This window comes from Lipophrys pholis, assembly GCF_963383615.2.
Source record: "Lipophrys pholis genome assembly, chromosome: 19".
In the NCBI taxonomy this organism is placed as follows: Eukaryota; Metazoa; Chordata; class Actinopteri; order Blenniiformes; family Blenniidae; genus Lipophrys; species Lipophrys pholis.
In genome coordinates this window covers 14,226,890-14,250,064 of record NC_137647.1, presented here as the reverse complement: position 1 = coordinate 14,250,064, position 23,175 = coordinate 14,226,890, and the positions used below count along the sequence as shown (strand labels likewise).

At 42.6% G+C, this 23,175-nt stretch overlaps 2 protein-coding genes across 3 annotated transcripts; both read left to right on the top strand.

The window, feature by feature from the left end:
* Positions 1 to 2,559: 2,559 nt before the first annotated feature.
* btbd17b (BTB (POZ) domain containing 17b) lies at positions 2,560 to 6,610 on the top strand. Its single transcript, XM_080488224.1, has 3 exons — positions 2,560 to 2,852; positions 4,211 to 4,496; positions 4,715 to 6,610. Exons 1-3 carry the CDS (start codon positions 2,762 to 2,764, stop codon positions 5,787 to 5,789), a joined length of 1,452 nt encoding a protein of 483 aa, XP_080344350.1. The 5' UTR covers positions 2,560 to 2,761; the 3' UTR covers positions 5,790 to 6,610.
* A 1,302-nt stretch (positions 6,611 to 7,912) lies between these two features.
* On the top strand, positions 7,913 to 18,575 carry LOC308124198 (dual specificity mitogen-activated protein kinase kinase 6-like). 2 transcript variants are annotated; one of them, XM_080487092.1, is made up of 12 exons: positions 7,913 to 7,983; positions 11,313 to 11,382; positions 12,495 to 12,543; positions 12,641 to 12,754; positions 13,022 to 13,141; positions 13,384 to 13,500; positions 14,420 to 14,471; positions 14,557 to 14,684; positions 14,817 to 14,894; positions 15,779 to 15,918; positions 16,078 to 16,123; positions 16,381 to 18,575. In XM_080487092.1, exons 1-12 carry the CDS (start codon positions 7,965 to 7,967, stop codon positions 16,456 to 16,458), a joined length of 1,011 nt encoding a protein of 336 aa, XP_080343218.1. In that variant the 5' UTR covers positions 7,913 to 7,964; the 3' UTR covers positions 16,459 to 18,575. The 2 variants fall into 2 exon arrangements, with proteins under 2 accessions (XP_080343218.1, XP_080343217.1); XM_080487091.1 differs by having other exon boundaries at positions 16,078 to 16,136; positions 16,673 to 18,575.
* The last annotated feature ends 4,600 nt before the right edge of the window (positions 18,576 to 23,175 follow it).

Here is a 23,175-nt window from a genome sequence, read left to right as displayed (position 1 = left end):
ATGGCAAATTTATTCATATAGCGTCATTCAGACTCCACAGTGCTTCCCAAGGAAATAAACGAAATTCATTAAAACAAGGGAATTAAGAATCTAAAATCTTACCTGATTAAGAAAGGTAAGATAAAATAAGTAAAATCTGTTGTATAATGGAAAGCCTGAGCAGTAATAGTGTTTCAAGACCTGATTTAAAAGATGTGTGTCAGCAGTTCTCAGGTGTTCATTAAGTTTGTTCCACAGGTGAGGAGCGTGGTGATAAGAATAACAGAGGTATCTTCATATGTGATGCCAAAAGGAATTATTAGTTTTTATTACATTTAAGTACATCATCAACAGCAAGTATTCAATTCAATTGTATCACCAATACGACATATCTACCAGCAAAGAACATTTCAGAATAACTAAAATGACATCATGTTAAACAAACACGTCTAAAAAAAGAACATTTTTATTAAATGATCAAAAAGTACTGATTGAATTTATAGAGGGATATGAAGTGGATTATATGATATTAAAGTATCATGAAATTGAACCTTTTGAGTGTTGAGTTTGAGTGTTTAGTTACTTTTACAAAATAGTAGTTCAAGTGTTTTATATACAGTTATAGACGTTCATATAAATGCAACACCAGGCAACTGAAAGTTTTATTTATTTACATTCATTGAATGTTTCGATGTCAAAAGCCAGGCGTGTTGTGCTCCCAATGCCGGGTTAACGGGTGCATCCCCTCCGGGTGCAGCACAAGAGAAAGGTCATCCAGGACACCTTGCTGAAGTAAGCTCTGGCTTTCAGCCCGAACTAAACATATTGTTTATACTGCGTGATGGAGCCCCCTGTGGTGCATCGATTCTTCAATGGATCTCGTCCCGAGGGGTGCTCTCACGAACCCAGCAGCTTGTCAATCTATCACTTTGCATTTTGGTCCCGTTACATTCTTAATAGGAGGTTAAAATAAAGGAGAAAGCAATGTGACCTTATTGAAGGGCATTTCAGATGCCCACATAAAGAGAGCTTTGAGTCTACTGTGTTTTAACAGCTGCTTCAGCTGCGTTTGTAGCCACAATATTTATTTCAGCTGAAATCGAGGACAAGCGAACTTAGAAACAAATTATTATGGATTTGGATATTGGGAAGAAGACGCTGCCGGGTGCTTTGTCTTTGTTATCTGGTCCAGTTTGTTGCAGCAGCCTTCATTAGGACACCTGAGCAGCACGGCTCCCCTTCAAGAACATTTCAGGTTATTCATAGCAGTGGCTCAGGTCTGGGTCTCACAGGACTTTTCTCCTCCTGTACCTTTCCCGCAGCCCGGCAGCCCTCAGGGCTGCACCACAACCCAGTTCCTTCCGAAGAGATGTCTCTCCTTGTCTCTCTCAAAGCACGGACATTTAGATCTATTTTAAACACATTAGTACGTTCGCTGCATGTTTGAATAGATATTATCAGTAGACTAATGGCCAAGTCAGATGCATTGATTTTTTCAATTTTTTTTTTTTTTAATGAATGAATGGATGAACGAAAGATCCATACCCAATTTATCTTTTCAAGAAGATTTTAACATGGATCTCAGTATTGACTGACCCATCTCTGACTGAAAGATCAATGCCTGCAGAGTGGTAAATAAAAGCTAATCACAATAGTATTGCAAATAACTAATGACTAGAGGCATTGGACATTGTCACCAGAGCTGCTATTTCAAATGAAACATTAGTTTTGTTGTAACCAAGTTACTGCCTGTTATTCTGGGATGTGCAATTCTTGTTGTCATGTGGCAATAGAGCTCACTTTGACTCATTACTGCATTTCATATTGACTGTTATAGCTTGGAGGTTTGTATGTTCCCCTGCAAGCGGAACACCATTACCTCCATATCCAGTGGAAATTTTATATCATACATATATCAATAAAGTCTTCACGCTGTGTTTATCAAGCAAAGAACAGACCTGGAATTAGTTTGTATGGAACCAAACATGGGATGTCAGAAAAGCTCTTTTTTTCTGGAACTGATAAATAAACAAAATTTAGCATCAGTAGGAACTATAGACTTTACAAAATCCTGATTGGCACTTGAGTTTGATCGACAAACCTGCTTCAAAATTGATGTGCAGACCCAGCATCAATGAAATTAAACCCACATTAGTGAGATTAATCTGCCATTAGAAAAATAATTGCACTCAGCTGAAAAGCTACTCTATAAATGGATTATGAAATTTGATTGACTGCAGTCGGTCACACATATTAGAGCCCTAATTACTTTTGGCAGAGTCTCAGTGGCAACCTCCAGTAATTAACTAATTTTGTGGCGGTGATTGTGCTTAACGTAGGTAACAATATTTTTCAGCCCGGAGATCTGCTGCATTTGGAGGGCCATTAAAACATGAAGCTGTGTTGATATTGATTCCTAATGGTGCCCTGACCCCCCTCTGACTTTTAAAATAAAAAAAACATTAGGCTGAGTTCTTGGCTGGACCGTTGCCACTGATCAATGCCATGTAACATCCAAAAGGGAGACATTCAAAATCAAAGCTGTCGCTATAGCAACGCCCCTGCCAGATTCCACCAATCAATGGAGTCCGTGAGGTTGTGAGATGCGCCGGGGAAAGGCCAGCGTCCTACATAAAGAGTGCGGGACGGGGAGCTGGGCAGCACACGGGGCAACACACCTTTCTACGACAAAGGAGCAGAGGCGAGAAGAAGAAGAAGTGGGATAGAGAAAGAACGAGCGGGAAAGGACAAAGGACGAGAAGCAGGGAATAACTGAGAAGATATGGTGCGCTCATGTGAACAAGAGATTCCTGGCTGGGTCTATGTGGGCACCCTTCTCTTTATCCACTTCCACTCTGCCACAGTTTGTGGAGGTATGAAACTAAATGCTTTCACTACTTTAAATTCCTGTTCCTTAACGAAGTCTTCTTACTTTTGCCTCTTAATGTTGTTGTTTTTCTTCTTCCTCTTCTTTCTAACATTTAGTCTACATTGTGAGTACGGCTGGATTGTTCTATTTCAGTCGAGCTTCCCCCATACTGTCACCGGGTTGTAGGACACAGCATGAATGTGTGGCTCGTGCCAAGCCTCAGGGCAAAGAACGGGCATTTATCTGTTCTACTCATCCTGCCCTCATCTGTTTGTCGGCTGGGTGCAGGGAAGGCAGGCAAGTCCATTTGCCGTCTGGCTTTGTGCCAGCTCAATAATACAACACAGTACAAGTGCTGAGGGAAAGCTTTTCTTGCCCCTTAAAAGAAGACCTGACAGATGGATTTTGACCAAAAGCTATTGAAGGCCACAGAGACCGCAAATGCTAGTTTTTGATGTATGTAGAAAATGTTTTATTTATTGTTTTTCAGCTTTTGACTTGAGTGGAAGACAAAGTGAAGCATTTGTGAAGATCTTAACATCAAAATCTGAAGCAAAAAAAAAAGAAAAAATCACATTTTGTAAAATACATAATACTATTTCTTACCTCTCTTGTTGAGAGGAGTGACACTGTACTAGGGTCATTTGTCAATACTCTCCTTCATATGCTTCACTATCCTCAGCTGGCTCCGGCTGGGTAATTGGAAAAAGGTTACTTTGAAGTTGGGGCACTTGATTGTGGTGGAGAAATGAAGACTGTGTGGCAACCCAGGGAGCTGAGCATGCTCCCCCTGTGTCTCATTAAACCTCCAGTACCAGGCCAACAAGGCTGCTGATGGCTGTGGCAAAGAAGAATGGAAATAGCGACACATCTTTCATGTTTGATTCTCCAGTCTGTGCCACTTACACTTACACTCAAGAAGGCCCACGGAAGCCGTCATCTACAATGGCACTGCAAACTCAGGATTCTCTTTTTTGTGCTCTTGCTATTTGAGGTTTTGAGTCAGCCACCTGGATGGTGGATATCTTTCCCTGCTAATTGAGAGACAAAGACAAGACAGACATGCAAGTCAGCTTTTTCCTTGACATCTGATACAAGCTGTGGTTTAGTTGAAGGCTCGGGATATGATTTTCTTTTCACCTTTTATTCTGTCAAGTGAGTAAAATAGCAGAAAAAAAACTGCACATATATCTTGCTGGGAAAAGGATGACAGTGGAGTCAGGTCGATGCAAATCAAGATAACAGAAGGAAATAATATAAAATAATCAAGAGATACAACTGGAGGGATCAGCAAATAATTCAAGGTTAAAAATGTCTTCTGCATTTAATAGTGATTATTGCTTTCCACTGTTTCCACCACAGCTGCTCTGAAACCAGAGGCGGGCTTGGACAATGTTGCAACGGTGCTGAATCACTCCATGTCTTTGGTCAATCGCATGGAGAACCTGCTGGCTTTGGGAAATGGCAGCGACGTCACCTTGCGGGTGCAGACCATAAACACGGACGAGGTGAAGGTGATTCAAGCCCACAGCCTGGTCCTCACCTTGCAGAGTGACGTGTTTGAGGAACTGCTGCTCACCCGAAACGGCAGCGCGCTGGTTTTGAGGGAGATGCCGGACAGCGCAGCCGTCTTTGACAAGTTCATCAGGTAACAGGGGAAAAAGCTTGTTCCCCATCATTTTGGAAATGTAAAGTGTTCCTATCTTCTGATAGATTACGCTTGCTGTTTAAAACTCGCTGGCTATTTCCAGCCAGTGTGGGTTTTTTTTCAGTGACTCAGATGGGAGCAGAATAAAGGAGTTCAAATATAGCAGGCCTCACAGGTACACTGGTACTTTTTAACATTGCTTTTCATTTCTTTTTCAGATATTTATACTCTGGCGATATCTCAGTGCGTCTAGATCAGGCTATCGCTCTGCATAAGCTGGCCAGCAAGTACCATGTGTGGAGCTTGCAGCATGGTCTGACCCAATATATGACTCAACATCTGTCTAGTGATTCACCCACTGGACATGTAGTTGGTTGGTATAACTATGCACTACAAATTGGGGACGTGACCCTGCGGGAGAGCTGTCTGCAGTACCTGTCCTGGAATCTGTCCTCTGTGCTGCAGAGCGCGGAATGGGGCTCCATCAGTGAAGACCTGCTCCTCTCCTTGCTCCAGCGCTCTGACCTCATTCTGCAGAGTGAACTGGAGCTTTACGAGGCTCTGGAGAGCTGGATTATCCAGAATCAACCTGTCAGTACGACAGTGGAAACTGCCTTAAGGGCTGTTCGATATGGCATGATCCCCCCTCAGCACCTTTTCCGTCTCCAGAAGCAGTCTGCTCTCATTCAGAAGTATTATGAGTCCATCCGTGATCTCCTCTATCTTGCGTTCCAGTTTCATTCTGCCTCACCTATCCAACTGGCCAAATACTTTGACGTTAACTGCAGTATTTTCATTCCCCGTAACTACCTGTCCTCCTCCTGGGGATCCCCTTGGGTTATTAATAACCCCACCCGTGACGATCGAAGTTTCAGCTTCCAGACCCAGCTGGGACCAAGCGGCCACGACTCCAGCAAGAGAGTGACGTGGAATGCCCTCTTCTCCCCTCGCTGGCTCCCACTCAGCGCCAGGTCAACATACACTGAACTTGGTGCCATGCAACCCACTCGCACAGATGGAGGTCGTCCGCGCATCATTGTAACACCAGCCACGTCCAGTCCGGACTTTGCCGGAGTGAGTTTCCAGAAGACGGTGATTGTGATGGCTAAACAACAAGGAAAAGTTGTGGTCCGCCATGTCTACAACTTCCACCAGAGCACAGAAGAGGCAGGGGATTTCCTGGTGGATGCCGACTTGCAGCGCCGCGCATCAGAATACCTTATTGACAGCTCCCTGTATCTACACATTGTAATAAAGCCTCTCTATCAGACTCTCCTTGTAGCCAGGAAGTAAATGCAATAATTTGCTGTGGCCTCACCATCCGTTATCCACCCACACAATCACATGCACATATTCCAAAGTACACTCATATCACAGCACGTGCGTATGTGTCAGGTCTGTGACATCTCCATGGTTGATAAGTTTGTGCATTTTGATTGTCTTCCATCACCCAGGAGGCATCTGGCACAATGAAGGACTCAATTTTAACGACTCAGCAGTGATTATCAAAGTAATGATGGTGGGTTTTCAGTTTTTGATGCACAATGAAGAAAAATATGTTACTGTACTGTACTGCTTTTTTTTTCAGGTATTTTATAGTTTCACAGTTTCCCCCTTAAATGTATTCATTGTATTGTGGTGGTTAAAGTCATTTGCGTAGGCAACATAGACATTTTTTTTAATATATATTAATGTGTTAATTATTGCCATTAGTTTTATGCCTTTTCTCCTTCAGCATTTATTCAGCTGTTTAGACTTTTCGTTTAAGACCCTTATATTCAGTATTATATGTGTTTAAAGTTTGCATACCAAAAGGTCTAACTTATAGTGCAATCCCATTATTTATTTATTCATTGCATAATGTAGTTAACTTGCAAGACAATAGAGTTAAAAAGAATTTGCATCCCTTTAGCTTTTCGCTTTATGCTATTTGTTGGTACACATGTATGTATTTAGCTTTTAAAGAAACTGCACCCGTATGTAATTGTCCGGAAAGAAAATAAAAATTACACTACAATAAGATAGAAATGTCGTTTGTTTGTTGATCCAGTATGGATTTCATAAATAAACTGTGATCAGACAGAAATGCTCTGTATTTATAGTTTCAGCATTGCAATTGTACAAGAGTTACTGACACTTCTGTTTTCACTGACTTTCATCTGTGACAACAGAGATCTTGAATAGTCGATGCGTTACACATCCATCCATCTATTTTCACCCGACTTTGTGCCAAGTCCGCATGCCATGTCTGCATGCAGCCCACCTTCCCTGTCATCAAGGGCCACATCAGACCCCGGATTACCTTCTTGTGCACAGTGGAGCAGCAGTCAGGTGTTGATGTGAGTGTGTGTGGTTGTCAGTCTCTCTGTGTCTGCTCTGTGATGGCCTGGCGATCTGTCCAGGGTGTAGCCTGTCTTTGCCCATAGGTAGCTGGGATTGGCTCCGGCACCCCACAACACTAAACAGGACATAGTGTTATAGAAGGTGGATGCGTCTTTTTTTTTTATTTTTTATTATTCCTTATGTTCTACATTTCTGGTATATTGATTATCACTCTTTCATTGTGGGCATAAAGTATGGGATTAGGAGTGTGTGCATGTTGTCACTGTGCATGCATGAGTTTTCTCTGGGTATTAGATTAAATTAGATCAGACTTTATTGATCCCACATGGGGAAATTCGGTCATCACAGCAGCAGTCTCACATTGCACAAAACAGTTAAAGACAGGATAGTTGCACACAGAGGATACATAAATATATGTGTATATATACATATAGAAATAGGAGTGACCAAGATGGAGTAAAATACACATAGTAGCAGCAGTAATATATACAATATTGACAGTATTTAGTGTTCAACAGTGCGTATGAATGACCTGTGGTAGCGCCTCTTCCTGGATGGTGGCTGCAGTAACGTGCCACTGAAAGATTCTTCTGGTCATTTATTTTTATTTTTTTTTTTAACAAAGGAATATTAAAAAAAATCTAAAGGGGGACATAAACAGGAACATGAAAGCAGTGTCTTATGAAAAAATAAATGTCGACAAAGCAAGTTAACTTGTGACTTGTATTTGGAGAAAACTATAAACTGATACGCAACTGCACTTCCCACAATGCTGAGCGGCGGAGAGGAAGTACGTCATCACGTCGTCGGCCCCTTCAGCTGTCAGACTTTGGCCAGCCGACTGCAGGTTTTGTTAGCAAACTAACGAAGTGCACGGCTTTCTTTAAAGTTGTGCATTCATCCGCTGCTCGATCTTTGAACGCGTTAGTTGCCGATTGAAGCCCTGAGCTTGCACGCAGACGAACCGCCGCGGTTTTTTTCGATCAACCCTGCACGAGAAGCCAGCGATCCTGAGCGGGCGTCGTGGGTAGATGCAGGGAGGGAGGGAGTAAAAAAAAAAAAAAAAAAAAAAAAAAAGGCAAAAGTCTTTGTGCTTCCCTTCCCCCTCATCAAAGCAAAGGGGAAATGTCTCTGTCCAAAGGAGGTAAGCATTTCTTCTCTCTCCGTCTGCTCTCAACGCAGCTGTGCATTCGTGCTAATTACGGAGGTTGCAGTTTGCGCGTTCTTCAGCTAGCTCGGCGCGTGAAGCGTAAAGCTCGCTGGGTGGAGAGCTGCATGTAGGAGAAAAGAGCTAGCCAGCATGTTTCTGCTTCCTTCTGTTATTGAGTCCCCGCACAACCTGTTATATAGTGGAAACTTATCTATCAGCCCGGGGTTACTTGTTGCCGATAATAGCTTTTATTGCCGGAATGTGATCTTTAAACGCAGCCTCCAGTCGGCTCGTTGAAGCGCCCGTTGTTGTTGTTAGCTAACACACAATTTCCATGACAATAAAGGACTTTTGCCAGGCTGCAATTATCTGCCCACTTGCCCCACAGCTGGGTATTAGTTTCCCTCTCTCTGGGAAGAACTTCTGACCACAGGTGTTTGGATGTTTGTCGGCCGCCTGATATGAATCGTCGATTGTGTCGGGATATTTTGCTGTGAGCAAAATGTTTACGCACGTTTTTGTTTTGTTTTTTCTTTAATTGTTTTTTTCTTTTTTTAAACCCTGCAACCACATAAATGTTATTTTTTTCCCCCTTCAATTTTATGGAAATTCCTTTATTTTCAAACCAAGAATTTCTCACACACAATCTGCTTCCGCGGTGTTACTGCATATTGTTCCTTTCAATACACACCTTGAAAAAAAAAAAAAAATCATGACTCTTCCTCTGCGTCACACACACACACACCGAGCACGACAACGACGATGATGATGATGTCAATTTACATTTCAAGTTCACCGCTTGTGCTGTTACACAATCATACTAGCGTTACCATGGTGGGGAGTACACACTGTTTTGAGAGGGCTGTGCAGATTGGCTGGGTGCTGCACAGGCAATCACAGCCTTTGGCCTACCGTGGCATGTTTTGACTTGCAGCACCAATACCTAGGCCAGTCTCTCTCTTTGTTGACAGTTCACTGGCTGCACGCAGGTTCTCTGGAGCTGCAAATCATGTGCTCAATTTTATTTTATTTTTTCCAGACATTTTTATTCATGGCCTTTGCACAGGGTCAATAGTGGAGTGCATTGCAGTGCTGCTCGTTGCATCGCGGAGGCATGCTCGCAGATTGGGTTCTCCAACAGCACTGATAGGGTGGCTTGGAAGATTATCTGTGCATGAGTCATCATTGTCTGTATATGGACCCACTCTAAAGCTGGAGCTTCCTGATGGTGACTCGCCACACAGCTATTGACACTTTGATCCCATCCACAATCCAGAAATTCCTGTTCACATTACGTATGTATTGCTGTGCTCTGGGTATTTTCCAGTGCACATCATTGGCCTCCCAAGAATTTATGCATTTCTTGTTAAGTGCATCAACTTGCTGCTCCCAACCACTCCCTGGAACTACTTACCGCTTCGATTCTTTCTGATGAAGAGGTGTTTTGTTTTGTTTTTTCACTCTTTGAGTGTATCTGCGGTGCTCTGTTTTGAGGACAAGGCAGCTCCTGCAGCAGAGGCTTTGGTCTGTCCTAACAGGGACAGTGAGTGTGCCAAATGAAGTGACATCATATTTCCCAAAGGGTCTTGACAGTTGTTGTGTTTTGAGCGGATGTGTCCAGTCTGACAGGCTGTGAGTCACATCCCCCTTATGCAGCCCCCAGCCACAGGGTCGGTACACACCGTGCACTAGCTCCCCAAACAACTATTTCGAAACCTGTATCACAGACTTAATACACACTGCAAGACGCTGCTGTAAGCTGCATGCACATTAGTACCGTTTTAGTAGCAGTCCTGCAGCAGAAAAGCATTATTGCATATCTCTTAACAGCTTAAAGCAGCTCTGGTATGTCAGATGTTTTACCATGTTTGCAAACTACCCTAATTTTGTTGCCTGAGCAAATGCCGGTCTTCTTTGTCAGTAGACTTCTGAGTGCTCGTGCTGTATCCCACGCAGAGGAAATGCAAAATCTATTTTTGACCGAGAATGTGTGAGTAAATCACACTCAATCTCTCCCTACCACATGAGACTAATGTAGTTTGTCCAGACACTGGAGGCTTATTTTTAGGGTCACAGCACACAAAATGGATGCGTGAGGCTTTTCTCAATAACCATACAATCTGAATTCTCTGTAAAAGTTCACTTCCCTTCTTACTAGAATGAGCAAGATGGGGTTTACCCAATCATACTTCCTCGACACAGGAGCTGCATGAGTCACTCAATGGCGAATCCAAGCCCACAGTAATAATGACAATTAAAAATCAGACACTTGGCAATGATTTGTTGTTTGTCCAAAAGCTAAGGTTGCTTCCTTTCACATTCAATCCGAACTGTGGTAGAGTAATTACACTCCCTGGTGTGGCCCGTATGTAACGGCTAGTTAGGTCTAAACTGCTTGTCATGGGTGAGATCGTGGTCTTGCAGTCACAGCACGCACACACACACACACACACACACACACACACACACACACACACACACACATGCACAGCAGATAAAGGCAGAGTAAAGTGTTCTGTTTTCCCTCTCGACCTTGCAACAAGAGCAAACACGCTCAGCACAAGTGTCCATGTCAAGAGAAATTGAGCTATTTTTCCTGTGTTGTTGCTCGTGGGCTCGGTAGCTGAGTCGTTCCTGGCAGACGCTCGTGAGCCCGTGTGGGAAGTCCCACAGGCTGATGGGAAACTGTGTTTATGAATGGACTGAAGTCGGTGGTTTTACACAGAAACTGCACCGTTTGGAGCCAGTCCCACTTAACTTAAAAGTAAAAAAAAAAAAAAAATGCATGCACGAGTAAAACCTGACCTTGTGATGGGAGAGTGACAACAGAATACGTTATTGATCAGTCTTGGGTTAGACAAATGACGGATTGATTCTCCTCCACTCCCCCACTCCCTCTACCCTGTTTCATTTGAGTCATCATACCAATGTTGATTCGTCATTTAGTCCACCTTTTCTCTGTGGCCAAGCCTTTTGCTTTTAGTACTCCTAATCTCCTCTTAGATAACACATTTCACTCTTTGTTTTCAGTGGCGGATGCAAATTAATTCCAACTTTGAAATTACCTCCCTGCTGCAAGCATAAAATAAATTCTGTAAGCCAACATGGTGTTAAAAAGATGAGCAGAATAAAAGTTTTTGGACAGTCGCAACTCCTGTGAATCAGATTTATACTAAGTTGATTTTATGGATGTGATGTTCACTTATCTTTTATTAAGAGTAGTAGTTGTACTTACCTGTGGTTTCTACTAAATCCCTGTTTTTGCACCACTGTGTAATATATTGTTCATGTCGCTAAAATTGTCTCTTTCTTTAAACTCTCAGGGAAGAAGAAGAATCCCGGGCTGAAGCTGGCCACATGTGTGTTTGCGTCACCTCCATCAGAAGTAACAGCGTAAGGCTCCTTTTTTTTCCTCTTCACTTTGTGATGGCAATAATACCAACTGAGGCAACTCCTCGGATTTCTTTCAAAGTGGTTATAACGGATAAAAGAAGTATACCTAAAACACCTAATCACTGAGGAGTGTAGTGATACATTCTGCTCCTACATCTCTAATCTGTGTAAAGCAATAGTTAATGTGAGCTGTTTTCTTAACAAGTTGAATTATTAAAAGAAAAAAATCCATAAAGGTATTAAGTTAAGTCAAAGGGGAATTTTCCAATAAAGTTTGTGGCCAAAATATACTAAATATAGATAATCAATGACTCCATCCTCTCTGATCAAAGTAAGATCAGAGAAAGGAACAAGTCGGTGTAATCACTTCTTCGTGTTTCTTTTATTGAACCCACTTTTTTTCAGTGATTTTGTGCAATTAAAAATAAGAATCTGAGTGATGCACATTGTCACATCCAGGGATTAAAGTGTTCAGCTTGCACACTTTATATGTAGTAGCTGTGTTAAGTTGATATGGCCAGGAGACACATAGACACTAATGCCAGCTGTAATACAGGGTAAACATAGAATTATAATCCCACTCTTTCAGCTCGGCCTATGTATTCAGAAAACCTATATAATATAATTCGGTACTGCTTAGTTTAACTATTTTCTATGCAGTCTAATGTATTTCAAAAGAAGTCTTTGAATCTGCTGCCCTGACACATTGAGTTACAGCCAGAGGCCTTTTAGCTTAGCTCAGCAAACAGTGTCGAAACAGAGAAACAGCTGGCTTATTTTCATAGGTTGCATTGACTTTGCACACATACAAATTATTATGTGGCTTTAGTTTAGTTGTCGGTTTGACTTAAAGGCAAGAATGATTAACTCCTGGGCATTTTGTTCTTGTTCAGGATATCGACTGGTCATCCAGTGGAGAATATCCTTTAATTTCCCAGAATACCCCCCCTCCACATCTGCCCCCTGATTTTATTTTAAAACCTCATGGTGTCAGCAAAAACAGTTGATGGTGGTAGAGTGATCTGGGTCTGATTTAATTGTGTGACCTTGTTCCTGTCCATCCAGGCATGTGTTTTTATTTTAAATGTTGCTCTCTCTCTCTCTCTTCACAGCCCCCCTCGAGATCTCGACTCTAAAGCTTGTGTTACCATTGGAGATCAGGTAAAGTTTGCATGGTATTTATTTTTTTTTTTTAAACTTCTTTCAAAGCAACGAAAGCACATTTGTCATAACTTCACCTCCTTCCATCCCCGTCCAGAACTTTGTGGTGAAGGCTGATGACTTGGAGCAGATTGCGGAGCTGGGGAGGGGAGCGTATGGCGTGGTGGACAAGATGAAACATGTGCCCAGTGGTGTTATCATGGCTGTCAAGGTAGGCAAAGGAAGCTGCTGCTGCTGCTGCTGCTACTCGGGTTACCTGATTTGTCTCTGTAAATGCACCACGGGCTCAAAATAGCCCCATAAGTCACAGATGCATTCAGTGTGTGAGCTCAGCTTGTAAATATTTGGATCAGATCATCCAGATCAATGACAGTGTGGAGGGAGGGAGGGAGGGAAGGGGGGAAGGGGACACTGTTTGATGGAAGCGACATCTGTCCTGAGAGGAAACTAACCGCGTGTCTGGGATGTTTGTCTCCAGAGGATTCGGGCCACTGTCAACACTCTGGAGCAGAAGAGGCTTCTGATGGACCTGGACATTTCCATGAGGACAGTGGACTGCTTCTACACTGTGACTTTCTATGGCGCCCTCTTCAGAGAGGTAAAGCCGCTGTTCACATCCCATTTCTGTTACTGCTGAAGCACATTGCATTGACAAGGAAAAAGTTGTTTTCTTTTTATTTATCGAACTAAATTAATGTTTTTTGTTGATTTCCTGACCATTAGCATGAAACGGTACACTAATAATGTCAACAACTTGCTTCGTTCTAAGGTTTATTCACAATCACATGGCACTGAAAATGTGTTTGTGTTGTTTTTTTTCTCCCTTTTCTTTATTCCCAGGGCGATGTTTGGATCTGTATGGAACTGATGGACACGTCTTTGGACAAGTTCTACAAGAAGGTGATCGAAAAAGGCAAAACCATTCCTGAAGACATCCTGGGCAAGATCACAGTAGCAGTACGTTGCGTTTCAGTCTTTTTGGAAAACATCAAGTGTTTATAAAGAGGATAAAGTGTGAGATCTGCCAGCATCCAACCGTGCAGCTGGAGATGCTCCGGAGGAAAGTGTTAGGACAACATTGCAAAACTCCCCTTAAAGCCACAAATTGTTTGAGTTGTACACAAGAAGACATTTCAAACAATGAGTCATGAAGTGTTAAAGGTGCACGTTGGAAATAAGACGCTCTGTGGACTTGGAACTCCTTGATTATTGCTTGGATGAGCACGTCCCAAATGTTTTATCCTGGAAAAATGTGCAGGCAAAAGCTTAAACTCTGTGATCTGTGGCTCTGGCCCATCGGGCTCCTGAACTCCATGTTGAGGCTTAGATGTCTCCTCGAAATGTTTGGATATGACTGCAGTTTAAAATAACCCTAACTTTTACTGCAGAATCAATATTTATTTTAATATGATGAAAGTGAGGCTCATTCAAATTAGTTCAGTTAATTTGATCCATTGTAAAAATTAAAAAAACACAATACATTACAGCACGCAAGTTTTCAAATTCTTGAATGAAAGGGAGAAGAAGGAAGATTAATTTTAAATAATTGATTATACAAAACAATAAGAGTGAGACTCCCATAATGGTTTTTTTGACACATAAGCAGAATTATTTCAAAGCCTTCTGCTTATTCTTCATATTGTTAGTTTAAAAATCAAATGTAATATCTTGAATTTTGCGGCCTCAAGGAGACTTTTACTACTTTTTTTTTTCTTTTTTTTTTAAACCAGATGCTATAAATATAAGTAAAACTTTAAAAATGGAATAGAAATAACTGTCAAAATAATTATTAATGCAATAACTATCCATTTTATATTGAGATGCTGCAGACCCTCTTCGACGTATTTCACGTTTCTCCTCTTCTTTTCTCCCTCAGATCGTCAAAGCGTTAGAACATCTGCACAGTAACCTGTCGGTGATCCACAGAGGTAACTGGACGAGCAGGTCCTCACAGTGCGCGCAGCTTTCTGCGTTCGCTTTGATTCACCGGCTTTGTTCTCCTTCCCTCTGCAGATGTGAAGCCCTCCAATGTTCTCATCAACACCGAGGGCCAAGTGAAAATGTGCGACTTCGGCATCAGTGGCCACCTGGTCGACTCCGTGGCCAAAACCATGGATGCAGGCTGTAAACCCTACATGGCGGTGAGTGAGGACGGTGGGGGGGAAAGGGGGCTTGGATTGAAACTTCTCTCACAGTTCACCGGGAGCGTCTCGGTAGCGGAGTAAATATCATTTCACCAGCAGTGGCGCTTATCTGGTTTTGTCTTTTTACAGCCTGAACGGATCAACCCTGACCTCAACCAGAAAGGCTACAGCGTCAAGTCCGACATATGGAGTCTCGGTATCACAATGGTGAGCAGCGTTGCCCTTTTACATTTTGCCTCTTTGTCCTCTGCACATCCTTTTTTTTTTTTTTTTTTTTTCAATCCTTTATGTTTCCAGGAAGTTATGAAACCACCACATAAATCTGTTATTGCAGCACCTTCAACACCCATAAAAACTTCAAAGCTGCATTAGGCATTAATTAATCTTCAGATTTCACTGATACCACTGACTGCTGCTCCGTTGTAAATCATGTCCAGCCTTATGTAATCACATTCTTCCCTTAATAATCCATCTGATCAGCACAGCTATGTGGAAATAATGAATGGGCTTATTTACATAGTATTTCTCTCAACCCTTGTTTTGTCTCTCTGTCATAACTCTTTGGCCTTTTATGATGCTGAGAAAGTTCAGAATCTACTAGAAAATGGAGGAAAAATCTGCAATTGTCTGAGCGTCCAGTTAAGATTCATCAGCATGCGCCGTTAAAGACGGTAATAAGCAGAAGCCTTTCACTCATCGCACATTTTTAAACATTTGAACAACTGTAAAATCAGACTAAATCTAAAAAGTGTTACAAACCGTGTCAGTGACTGTTCCCTCTATAGCGAACGGTATTTTATCAGATGAAGCGAGAGCAGCTTCGGCACATCCAGCCTCTCAGGGTTGCTGAGTCATGGTGACCCTTGACAGTTTGGAATATCGTGCCACGTTGATGCAAGATGATCAGCCGTTCGTTCATCTTTCATTTAGTGTGCAACAAGACCTACAGAGGGCTTTTGTTACATCGCTTAATTGAATTATCAGAATCGCGGTTGCTCGTGGTACCGACATCCAGAATCATAGCAGGCTTTGATGAAATTCAGCTGCTGCATGCACAGTCACTGTTAAATCACAGTGCCTCTCCTCCGCAGATCGAGCTGGCCATCCTGAAGTTCCCCTACGACTCGTGGGGCACCCCGTTCCAGCAGCTCAAACAGGTGGTGGATGAGCCATCTCCACAGCTGCCGGCGGACCGCTTCTCCCCAGAGTTTGTAGACTTCATCTCTCAGTGGTGAGCCTCACACTCGGTGTCGAGACACTGCTGTCCAGCAGGGGGCAGTGTTTGCTGCAAAAGGCGGCACAAGCTTTTTCATGCTTCCCTTTAATGTGGGATTTCTTCTTGTGTGTTGTTTTATTAGCGTTTATGTTTGAATTTGCTTTGTTTTCACAGCTTAAGAAAGAAGCCTAACGAAAGACCAGCTTATACGGAATTAATGGTGAGTTGTTTTTGTAGTTTCTCACTTTGAAAAGAAACCGAATGATTATCTGGTCGGCTGCTTTGTCGGCTTTCCAACATCAACATCCCCGCTGTGACGTCCAGAGCATCTCTGGTGCTGCTTCTTTTTGTCCACAAGGTGCCAGGCTTTCCCCATTAACCCATCCAGACTGTCGCCCTCAACTAATATCAAACCAACAACTAATGTTCGTTCTCTCTGAAAGACGGAAATCTAACAGTGTCCTTCTTTTCATGCAGAAACATCCTTTTTTCACCCTGCACGACTCCAAAGAGACAGATGTGGCCAGTTTTGTCAAGGTCATCCTGGATGACTGATGGGCTCCCTCCAGGCTCCATCTCGTCAGGGTAGGCGGGACCTTTCAGCCAGCGAGCCAATGGCCTACCACCTTTTTTCTTTTTCTTTTTTTTTTTTTTCTTTTTTTTTTTTTTTGGTTGTTTTTAAACTCACTGGAATGACAGACTCTGATGCATCCACACACAACACGGCTCTCATTGTGGCTGCAGGGCTGCCATCCGGCTCTGATGGCAGCCCTGCAGCGCTCGGAGTGGGAGAACGACGCTAACATGAACTTGTTCGGTCATCTGGAGAGGTTCAACCCTCCAAGTCTCCCGTGTGAGCAGTAACCCAACACGACGAATATGAACTGAACCCAATTTGTTTTTATCTTCTTGTTTCGACCCCAACTTCTTATTCCTCTCTTTGGAACGGACAGAGCCAGCCATTATTTGTTTGTGACACATATTTTATCACACATTTTATGCATACTTTGAATTTCATCTGCAAAACCAACAGTTAATGTGTATGTGGTGTATTGAAAGCTATATTTGCATATCCGTTTGTATGTTTTGTTTTGTTTTTTCCTTCTCATTATAGAGTTTTGATACTGTATGTCTGCTGCGGGTGTGAATTTTATCGGACTAGGGCCTTCTCTGTCAGACCGGATCGGGTTTAACGCGATCGGTCGTTGCGGGAGCTGCAGTTGTCGCGGGCCGGGCTGTGGGAGGCTCCGGCACTGCAACAAATGTCGAAGGTCACATTCTGGGCGAGAGGACACGCGATTCATTTCTAGATCTCTGGGTTGCGTGAAGCAGGAATGTTGGGCGTCCCCGCGGAATCGTCACTGATCCGAGGTGTGGCCGTCTTGCAGCGACCGCTCCTCCTCCTCCTCCTCCTCCTCCTCCTCTTCTTTCTTCTTCTTGGGTATTAAAGAGTCAGCTCCAGTGCTGCCATTGTTACTACCTTTAGGTGTTCAAGGGGTTGCCCAATTGAGCTCACGGCTTTGTCTCTTTCTATGTGCCATTTTACACAAATCGTTCTCATGAATTTCTGCATTAATTCTCCTGCTCCTTCGGGTTTGTTCTGGCCTGCAGTTTTGATTTTATTGGCAACATTTAAACTTGTTTTCTTGCCTTGCCTACCTTCTGTAATCTGGAGTCAGCATAGTCTTTTCATATGAGGCATATTGTTCTTTTTCAGAGACCTTATTATGCCTTACAGAGACAGTATGTTAGGGAAATAATTTATGTGTTGAAGATGTAAATATTATCTTTTTTTTTCTTTTTTCTTTTTTTTAAATGTACCATGGCACTGTCCCAACCTGTCCCAGTGTAGATGAATGGTATATTGGTTGGTAGTAGTTAGTTTTAATGCATTGTGACACACGTACTCGCAGGGCCAGCTGACTATTGTACACCTTTTTTCTTTGGACTGATGTGCTGTCAGGCTCCACCGCTCAGGTTTCTGTGCTCTCCTATAAGGTATGCAGAGGCAACCCCGTTTTTTTTTTTTTGTTGTTGTTGTTTTTTTTTTAAACCCCCCCACCACCACCACCTTTCCCCTCCTCCTCCCCCCCCAGGTCGGTCGTATTCTCCGTGAGTGCTGGACCAAGATCGTCTTTTCAGTCCGTGGTGGGCAGCCATTATCTCGTCTGTCAGACCATACTATGCAGAGCCCCTTGGACATGCAGCAAGAGGCCCTTGTCATGTGGCAGTTTCCCCTCTTTCCAAGTGTTCAGAGACTGTGATAAAGATGATGATGGTGACGATGACTGCCGTGCCTCTGTTCATGGCTAACTCTCATTGCCTCTCTGGTTTACACTGTAGTGTACCTTTTATTAAAAAAAAAGAAGAAAAAAAAAGTCTGAGTCAGGAGTATTTATGATTGTGAAAAATAAGGGAAAGCTAGCAACACCACAAAGAAGCTGCTGTTATTGTTTGTTTCTTTTTCTTTTCTTTTTTTTTTTTTTCAGTCGGCCTTCTTTGCATGGCCATTCCCATGATGTGTAAAAGTGAGTTTTTACGCTGATCACTATGAGAATGGAACACTTGCTCTACCTCTTACTCCTTCACTCTAGTTTCCCCCTTTTCACAAGGCGGGACTGACGAACTTGAACTATGGAAAGACAAAAAATAAAGGCTTTATTGTTGAATACATCCGTTTATAGTTTCCGTGTGGTCATTTGTGTTCGATCGGCTTTATGTGACCGATGCGGAGATTCTAACGAGTATCCTGGTTGAAACAACTGCATCATCTCAGATTTTTGGTTATTTGTGCGATTACTTTTTTTTTTGTTTTTTTTTTCATGACGGCAACTTATTCACATCTCAATTATCAATGGTCTTTTGTTTTGTTGGAAGTAACAGTAAAAACGATTAAAAATAAAAAATAGAGGGCAAATGTGCTTCTGTAGAAGTAATACTTGCATATGCTTTACAAGACAAACTAAACCTAATGGTATGATTGTAAACCTGCTGTAACTTATTTATCACCAGCAGGAGATGAACAAAGGACAGAGAAAGAGTGTAATGGAATTGACGATGTCAATTGAAAAAAGAAAGCCAGATCTTCTTGGAGCGTCTTTGTTGCACCCTTATTTGTATTCTGACAAACATGCAGGTTTTCATCATGTTTCTTAGTTTAGCTCTTGGTTTAGTTGTACAGTATATGTCTTGCTGAACATTATGTGCTTTAACTACATCGAGGCGTCAACTTAAATGCAATGGCTCGTAGTATGTAGTAAAGGTGACCTTCCAGTGTGCTTTATGTTCATGTGAATAGACGAGAGGAACTTCACAATGGTGTACCTGTAACATTAGAGACGGGGGAAGTAACAGCATTGTCAAAGTGAAATCGGTTGTACCAGTGATCAGGCAGATTCAAATAAGTCAGGCCTTTCCAAGAAAGTGGCATGAATTAAGAAACGTGATGGGGAAATGTCTGAGGAACAGAAAATGCGTGTTTTGAATTTTTGAATTTCTTTTATATTTATCTTCTGCAAAACTTAAATTTCATTTCATCTTTTACACAAGCATCTTCTCTGCTTCTTTTGCTCATGAAGATGCTCCTTGACCCACTTAAACCGCATTTCCTTGTCACTTAACGGTTCCACTTAAGGCTCCTGCAACCCCACACTGACAGATAAGACACACCGCAGCTGATCCAGCGGATCAACCCGAGCCAAGTTGGAGGATTTCTCCTTGTCTACAAGTCTCACTTTTCTGCATGTAAGTCTGTCAGGAGGACCTGTGTTTTTCTGGAAAGATACTATAGTGGATTTTAATAATGTGATTGAAGCAACATATTGAAATGAGCAGTTCAAGTTGTCCATGTTAGCATTTCTTTTTCTGGATAATGGTTAACTTTTAAAAAGAAAAGAAGAAGAAGGTAGTGGAGTCACTTCACTAATTACAAAAGAATATGCGTAGTCACTCCGTATTGTACTTTTTGCATTGCTTTTCATTTTTGCCTAATAATGAAACCATATCTCAATTTTATATTTCAATCTTGTATAATCTATTATTAAATAACTATGAGCAAATCTCTCATTTGTATCAATTGAAACAGTAAAACGTTTTACTTCCACGTTCCTCTTCTGAGATTGTCTGTGTTCCTGTAAGTTGATGTATTTGTTGTTTTTGTCAAATCAAAAGTATTTCAAAACTTTAACAGCAACATTTCAATTGTAAGCACACGGCATCAGTCGTGTTCATGCATCTACAATTTTGAGGAAGTCAGGAAAAACCTGAATTAAACACCAACAACAGATGAGAACAGAAGGAGCTCCCAAACAGTTGAGATACAGTAAACTGGAAATGTGCAAACAAAAATAGACAAGTCTTGTGAAATTCTGCTCATGTTTATTTGTCGCTTGACGGTTAATAAAGAGGCTCACAAACATCTTGCAGCTCACCAACCACTGGGACAGACTAGAGAGAGACAGCAGCTCCACACCTCTTCTCAAATAGGACTAAAGTAAGGAATAACCAACTCATAAAAACGTCACTAATTGTAATTGCTTTATTTATCGCTAGGTTGTCACCAGAAGTGCTGGTTCGAATCCTATCGTGGTTCCTTGAGTGGGGGCCCCTTCAACTCAATATAGATTCACGCACTGTCCTACTGTAATTATAAACTTCTTTCTCCTTAGAGATTATGATAAGAACTCGAACTTTCCAGTTACCAATGCAGGTAATTTGTGTGCCAGTTGCCTTCAACATTATAGTTTGCGTTTGTGCGAAGATCCTTATGTAAGCGCACCGGCATGAATGCACAGTTCCTGGCAAGACGCGATTCTTCAGGGTGCGTGATGAAAAGAGAGAAGAATCTCATTTCGACGGCTCCTTCTGAGTGCTTTTCTCCCCGTGAATGTTAACAGCGCAGGTTCACAAAAGCTCACTTGGACGAGGCTACTCCGCTCTGAGTGTCACCGTGAAAGAGCGATGACTTCATGCCACGATGAAAAAACTCAATGACGGCCGACTGCAGGCAGTGGCCCGCTGTTGTATAGTGGAAGGGACATGCAGCCAAATCGTGGACACTCTTTTTAGGAAAGGAGGCCTTTGACTCGCGCTTACGTAACGATGCTCAAAAGACTCGTGTGAAGAGAGACACAGCAAAAGTCGAGTTGAATCACGGTCCCGGTTCAGTTGAATGTGGACTGTGATGCAGAAATGAATGCAAAAGGACGTTTTATTCACTCAATAGGGTGGCGTCAACATTGGACTGTCACACCGTCCTTATTATGTGCATAATTAATGTCAACATCATCTTTTACAGTTTACATCACATCCATCCATCCAAAAAGAAGTGAGGTGTGGTAGTCCAACCTGGAGGTGATAAAGGTATGTGTTTCTCCACGTCGGGTAGTGAGGGTGACGGATGCAGGCATGCGCAAGGTGTTAGACACTCAAAGGACAGGCAGGGTATCAAACTCTGCAAAAAAGGTTGGCAACAGCAGAAGAGAGTGAGAGTTCCAGAACAGAGAAGGGAGTACACTGGACTTGATGGGGTAACAACCAACATGGCTTTACTCTTTGAGCTATTTAGTTGCAGAAAGTTCCGGTTCGTTCATGTCGTTATCTCCTCCAGACATAAGGTGAGTGTGGAGAGTGAGGATGAGGTGGTTGCTGAAGCAGAAGATGTTACAAGGGTCCATTTTTATATCGAGTTGAGTGTCATCAGCTCAGCAGTGAAAGGAGCTTCGACACAAGGATGGGGGCCAAGGACTAATCCTTGAGGAACTTTTTGAATAGCTGAATAATTTTGAGACGGTCATGAAGTTGTGCAGCGAGTTAACTTTCCCCAGAGCCTTTGAGGGGAAGGGGATGTTTGCAATCGATCTGTCATTTGTCAGAATCACTGGGGAAGGTGGGTTAAAAATGTCAGTCTTTAGTGGTGTTGGAACAGAACCAGACTGGTTGATCGTGATGTTGGTGGTGATCAGAGATGTTTGTCTTGACCAGTGTAGATGAAAAAGGGTTCAGGGCGCACGAGGCTGATGATGTCCAGAATGTCCTGCTAGGAAGGAACAGACGAGCTGGGAGATCTCAGACAGTGGCTCAGCAGTCATGTGAGGTGGAGCAGGTCCACTTTACTGAGCACTGCAGACTTTGTTCATTTTGGTGTGGAAAGAGTTAAAAAAAAAATTTTTTTGCATTGATCTCCTGTGGATTCCAAGAAGTACTTAGTCTTCCACTTCCCCTCTTGCCTGGCAGTCCGTCTCTAACGTTTTTTTTGTTTAATTTATATCTCCTCGACACATCTTCAAGCCCTTTTCTATGAAGATCTCAATGACTCGTTAAACTAATTTAATTTGGAAGAATATCAGCATATTCAAGGATGCCATTTTAGAGTTCTTTGAATACAATGCATTAGAAACTACAAACGTTGTCAGCCTTTCTCTTAGAGAATCGTTCTGTCGGCGGATGTGTACTCCAGCTTCCTCTTGCAGTCCAACAAACCTGCTCTGTCCAACATATAGGTGTGACTGTCTCCGTGTGTCCTGTGATAGAGAGGTGACCTGTCCATCACGCACCCTGAACAGAATCGAAGAGGTATAGAAGATGGATGGATGGATGGTTCTATGGTATAACAGCTTTGGAAGTATTCAACCAGCTACATAATGAAAATCCATTCATCATAAGCCATTAATCACCCTGCAGGCAGTGAGGCAGTTTTCATACTTGTTCCTCCTTTCTGCTCACCATTTCCTCCTTTTCTCCTTCTCAGGCAGGCCTCATCCAACAACCCAGAACAAGTTTGGGCCTATTTTTTGCCCAGTGAAGTGAAGTTTGGGAACCTCTGCTGTTGCCCCCAAAGGGTCATGATGAACTGAAGAGTGCCAGACAAGACATGGTAAGTATGTGCATTACCCCATTTTGGGAACGTTTCCTTAATCTCGTGCCAGCTCTCACGATCCTCTGACCTGCTGATGTCCGGGAGATGGAAATTCAGTGGCAGCGTTTTGCAAACCGCACAGCAACTCATTAGAGTGTCACACACACAACGTCCCATACAATCAACCCAGGGACGACCGTGTGGTACCGATGCTTAGAACGATGCATTGTGATCTTTAAATGGGTAACGTGAGCTATCTGGGGACATGATCCTTCACTGAGCCTTGCTCAATCTGTGCCCACTTGTTCCTCTTTGTGTATTTCAAAGGAAATTGTGGCCCCGAACATTCACCCTCGACGGTGGATTCATGAAAAAACAGTAGACATGGCATCTCCACTAAAAAGTGTGACACGGGG

Bases quoted from the DNA above. Each gene is read 5' to 3' on its own strand.
- btbd17b (XM_080488224.1), top strand. From the start codon at position 2,762: ATGGTGCGCTCATGTGAACAAGAGATTCCTGGCTGGGTCTATGTGGGC. The intron at 2,853-4,210 runs GTATGAAACTAA...TTTCCACCACAG, and splicing joins CTCTGCCACAGTTTGTGGAG to CTGCTCTGAAACCAGAGGCG. The intron at 4,497-4,714 runs GTAACAGGGGAA...TTTCTTTTTCAG, and splicing joins GTCTTTGACAAGTTCATCAG to ATATTTATACTCTGGCGATA.
- LOC308124198 (XM_080487091.1), top strand. The intron at 12,544-12,640 runs GTAAAGTTTGCA...ATCCCCGTCCAG, and splicing joins GTGTTACCATTGGAGATCAG to AACTTTGTGGTGAAGGCTGA. The intron at 14,895-15,778 runs GTGAGCAGCGTT...TCTCCTCCGCAG, and splicing joins GGAGTCTCGGTATCACAATG to ATCGAGCTGGCCATCCTGAA.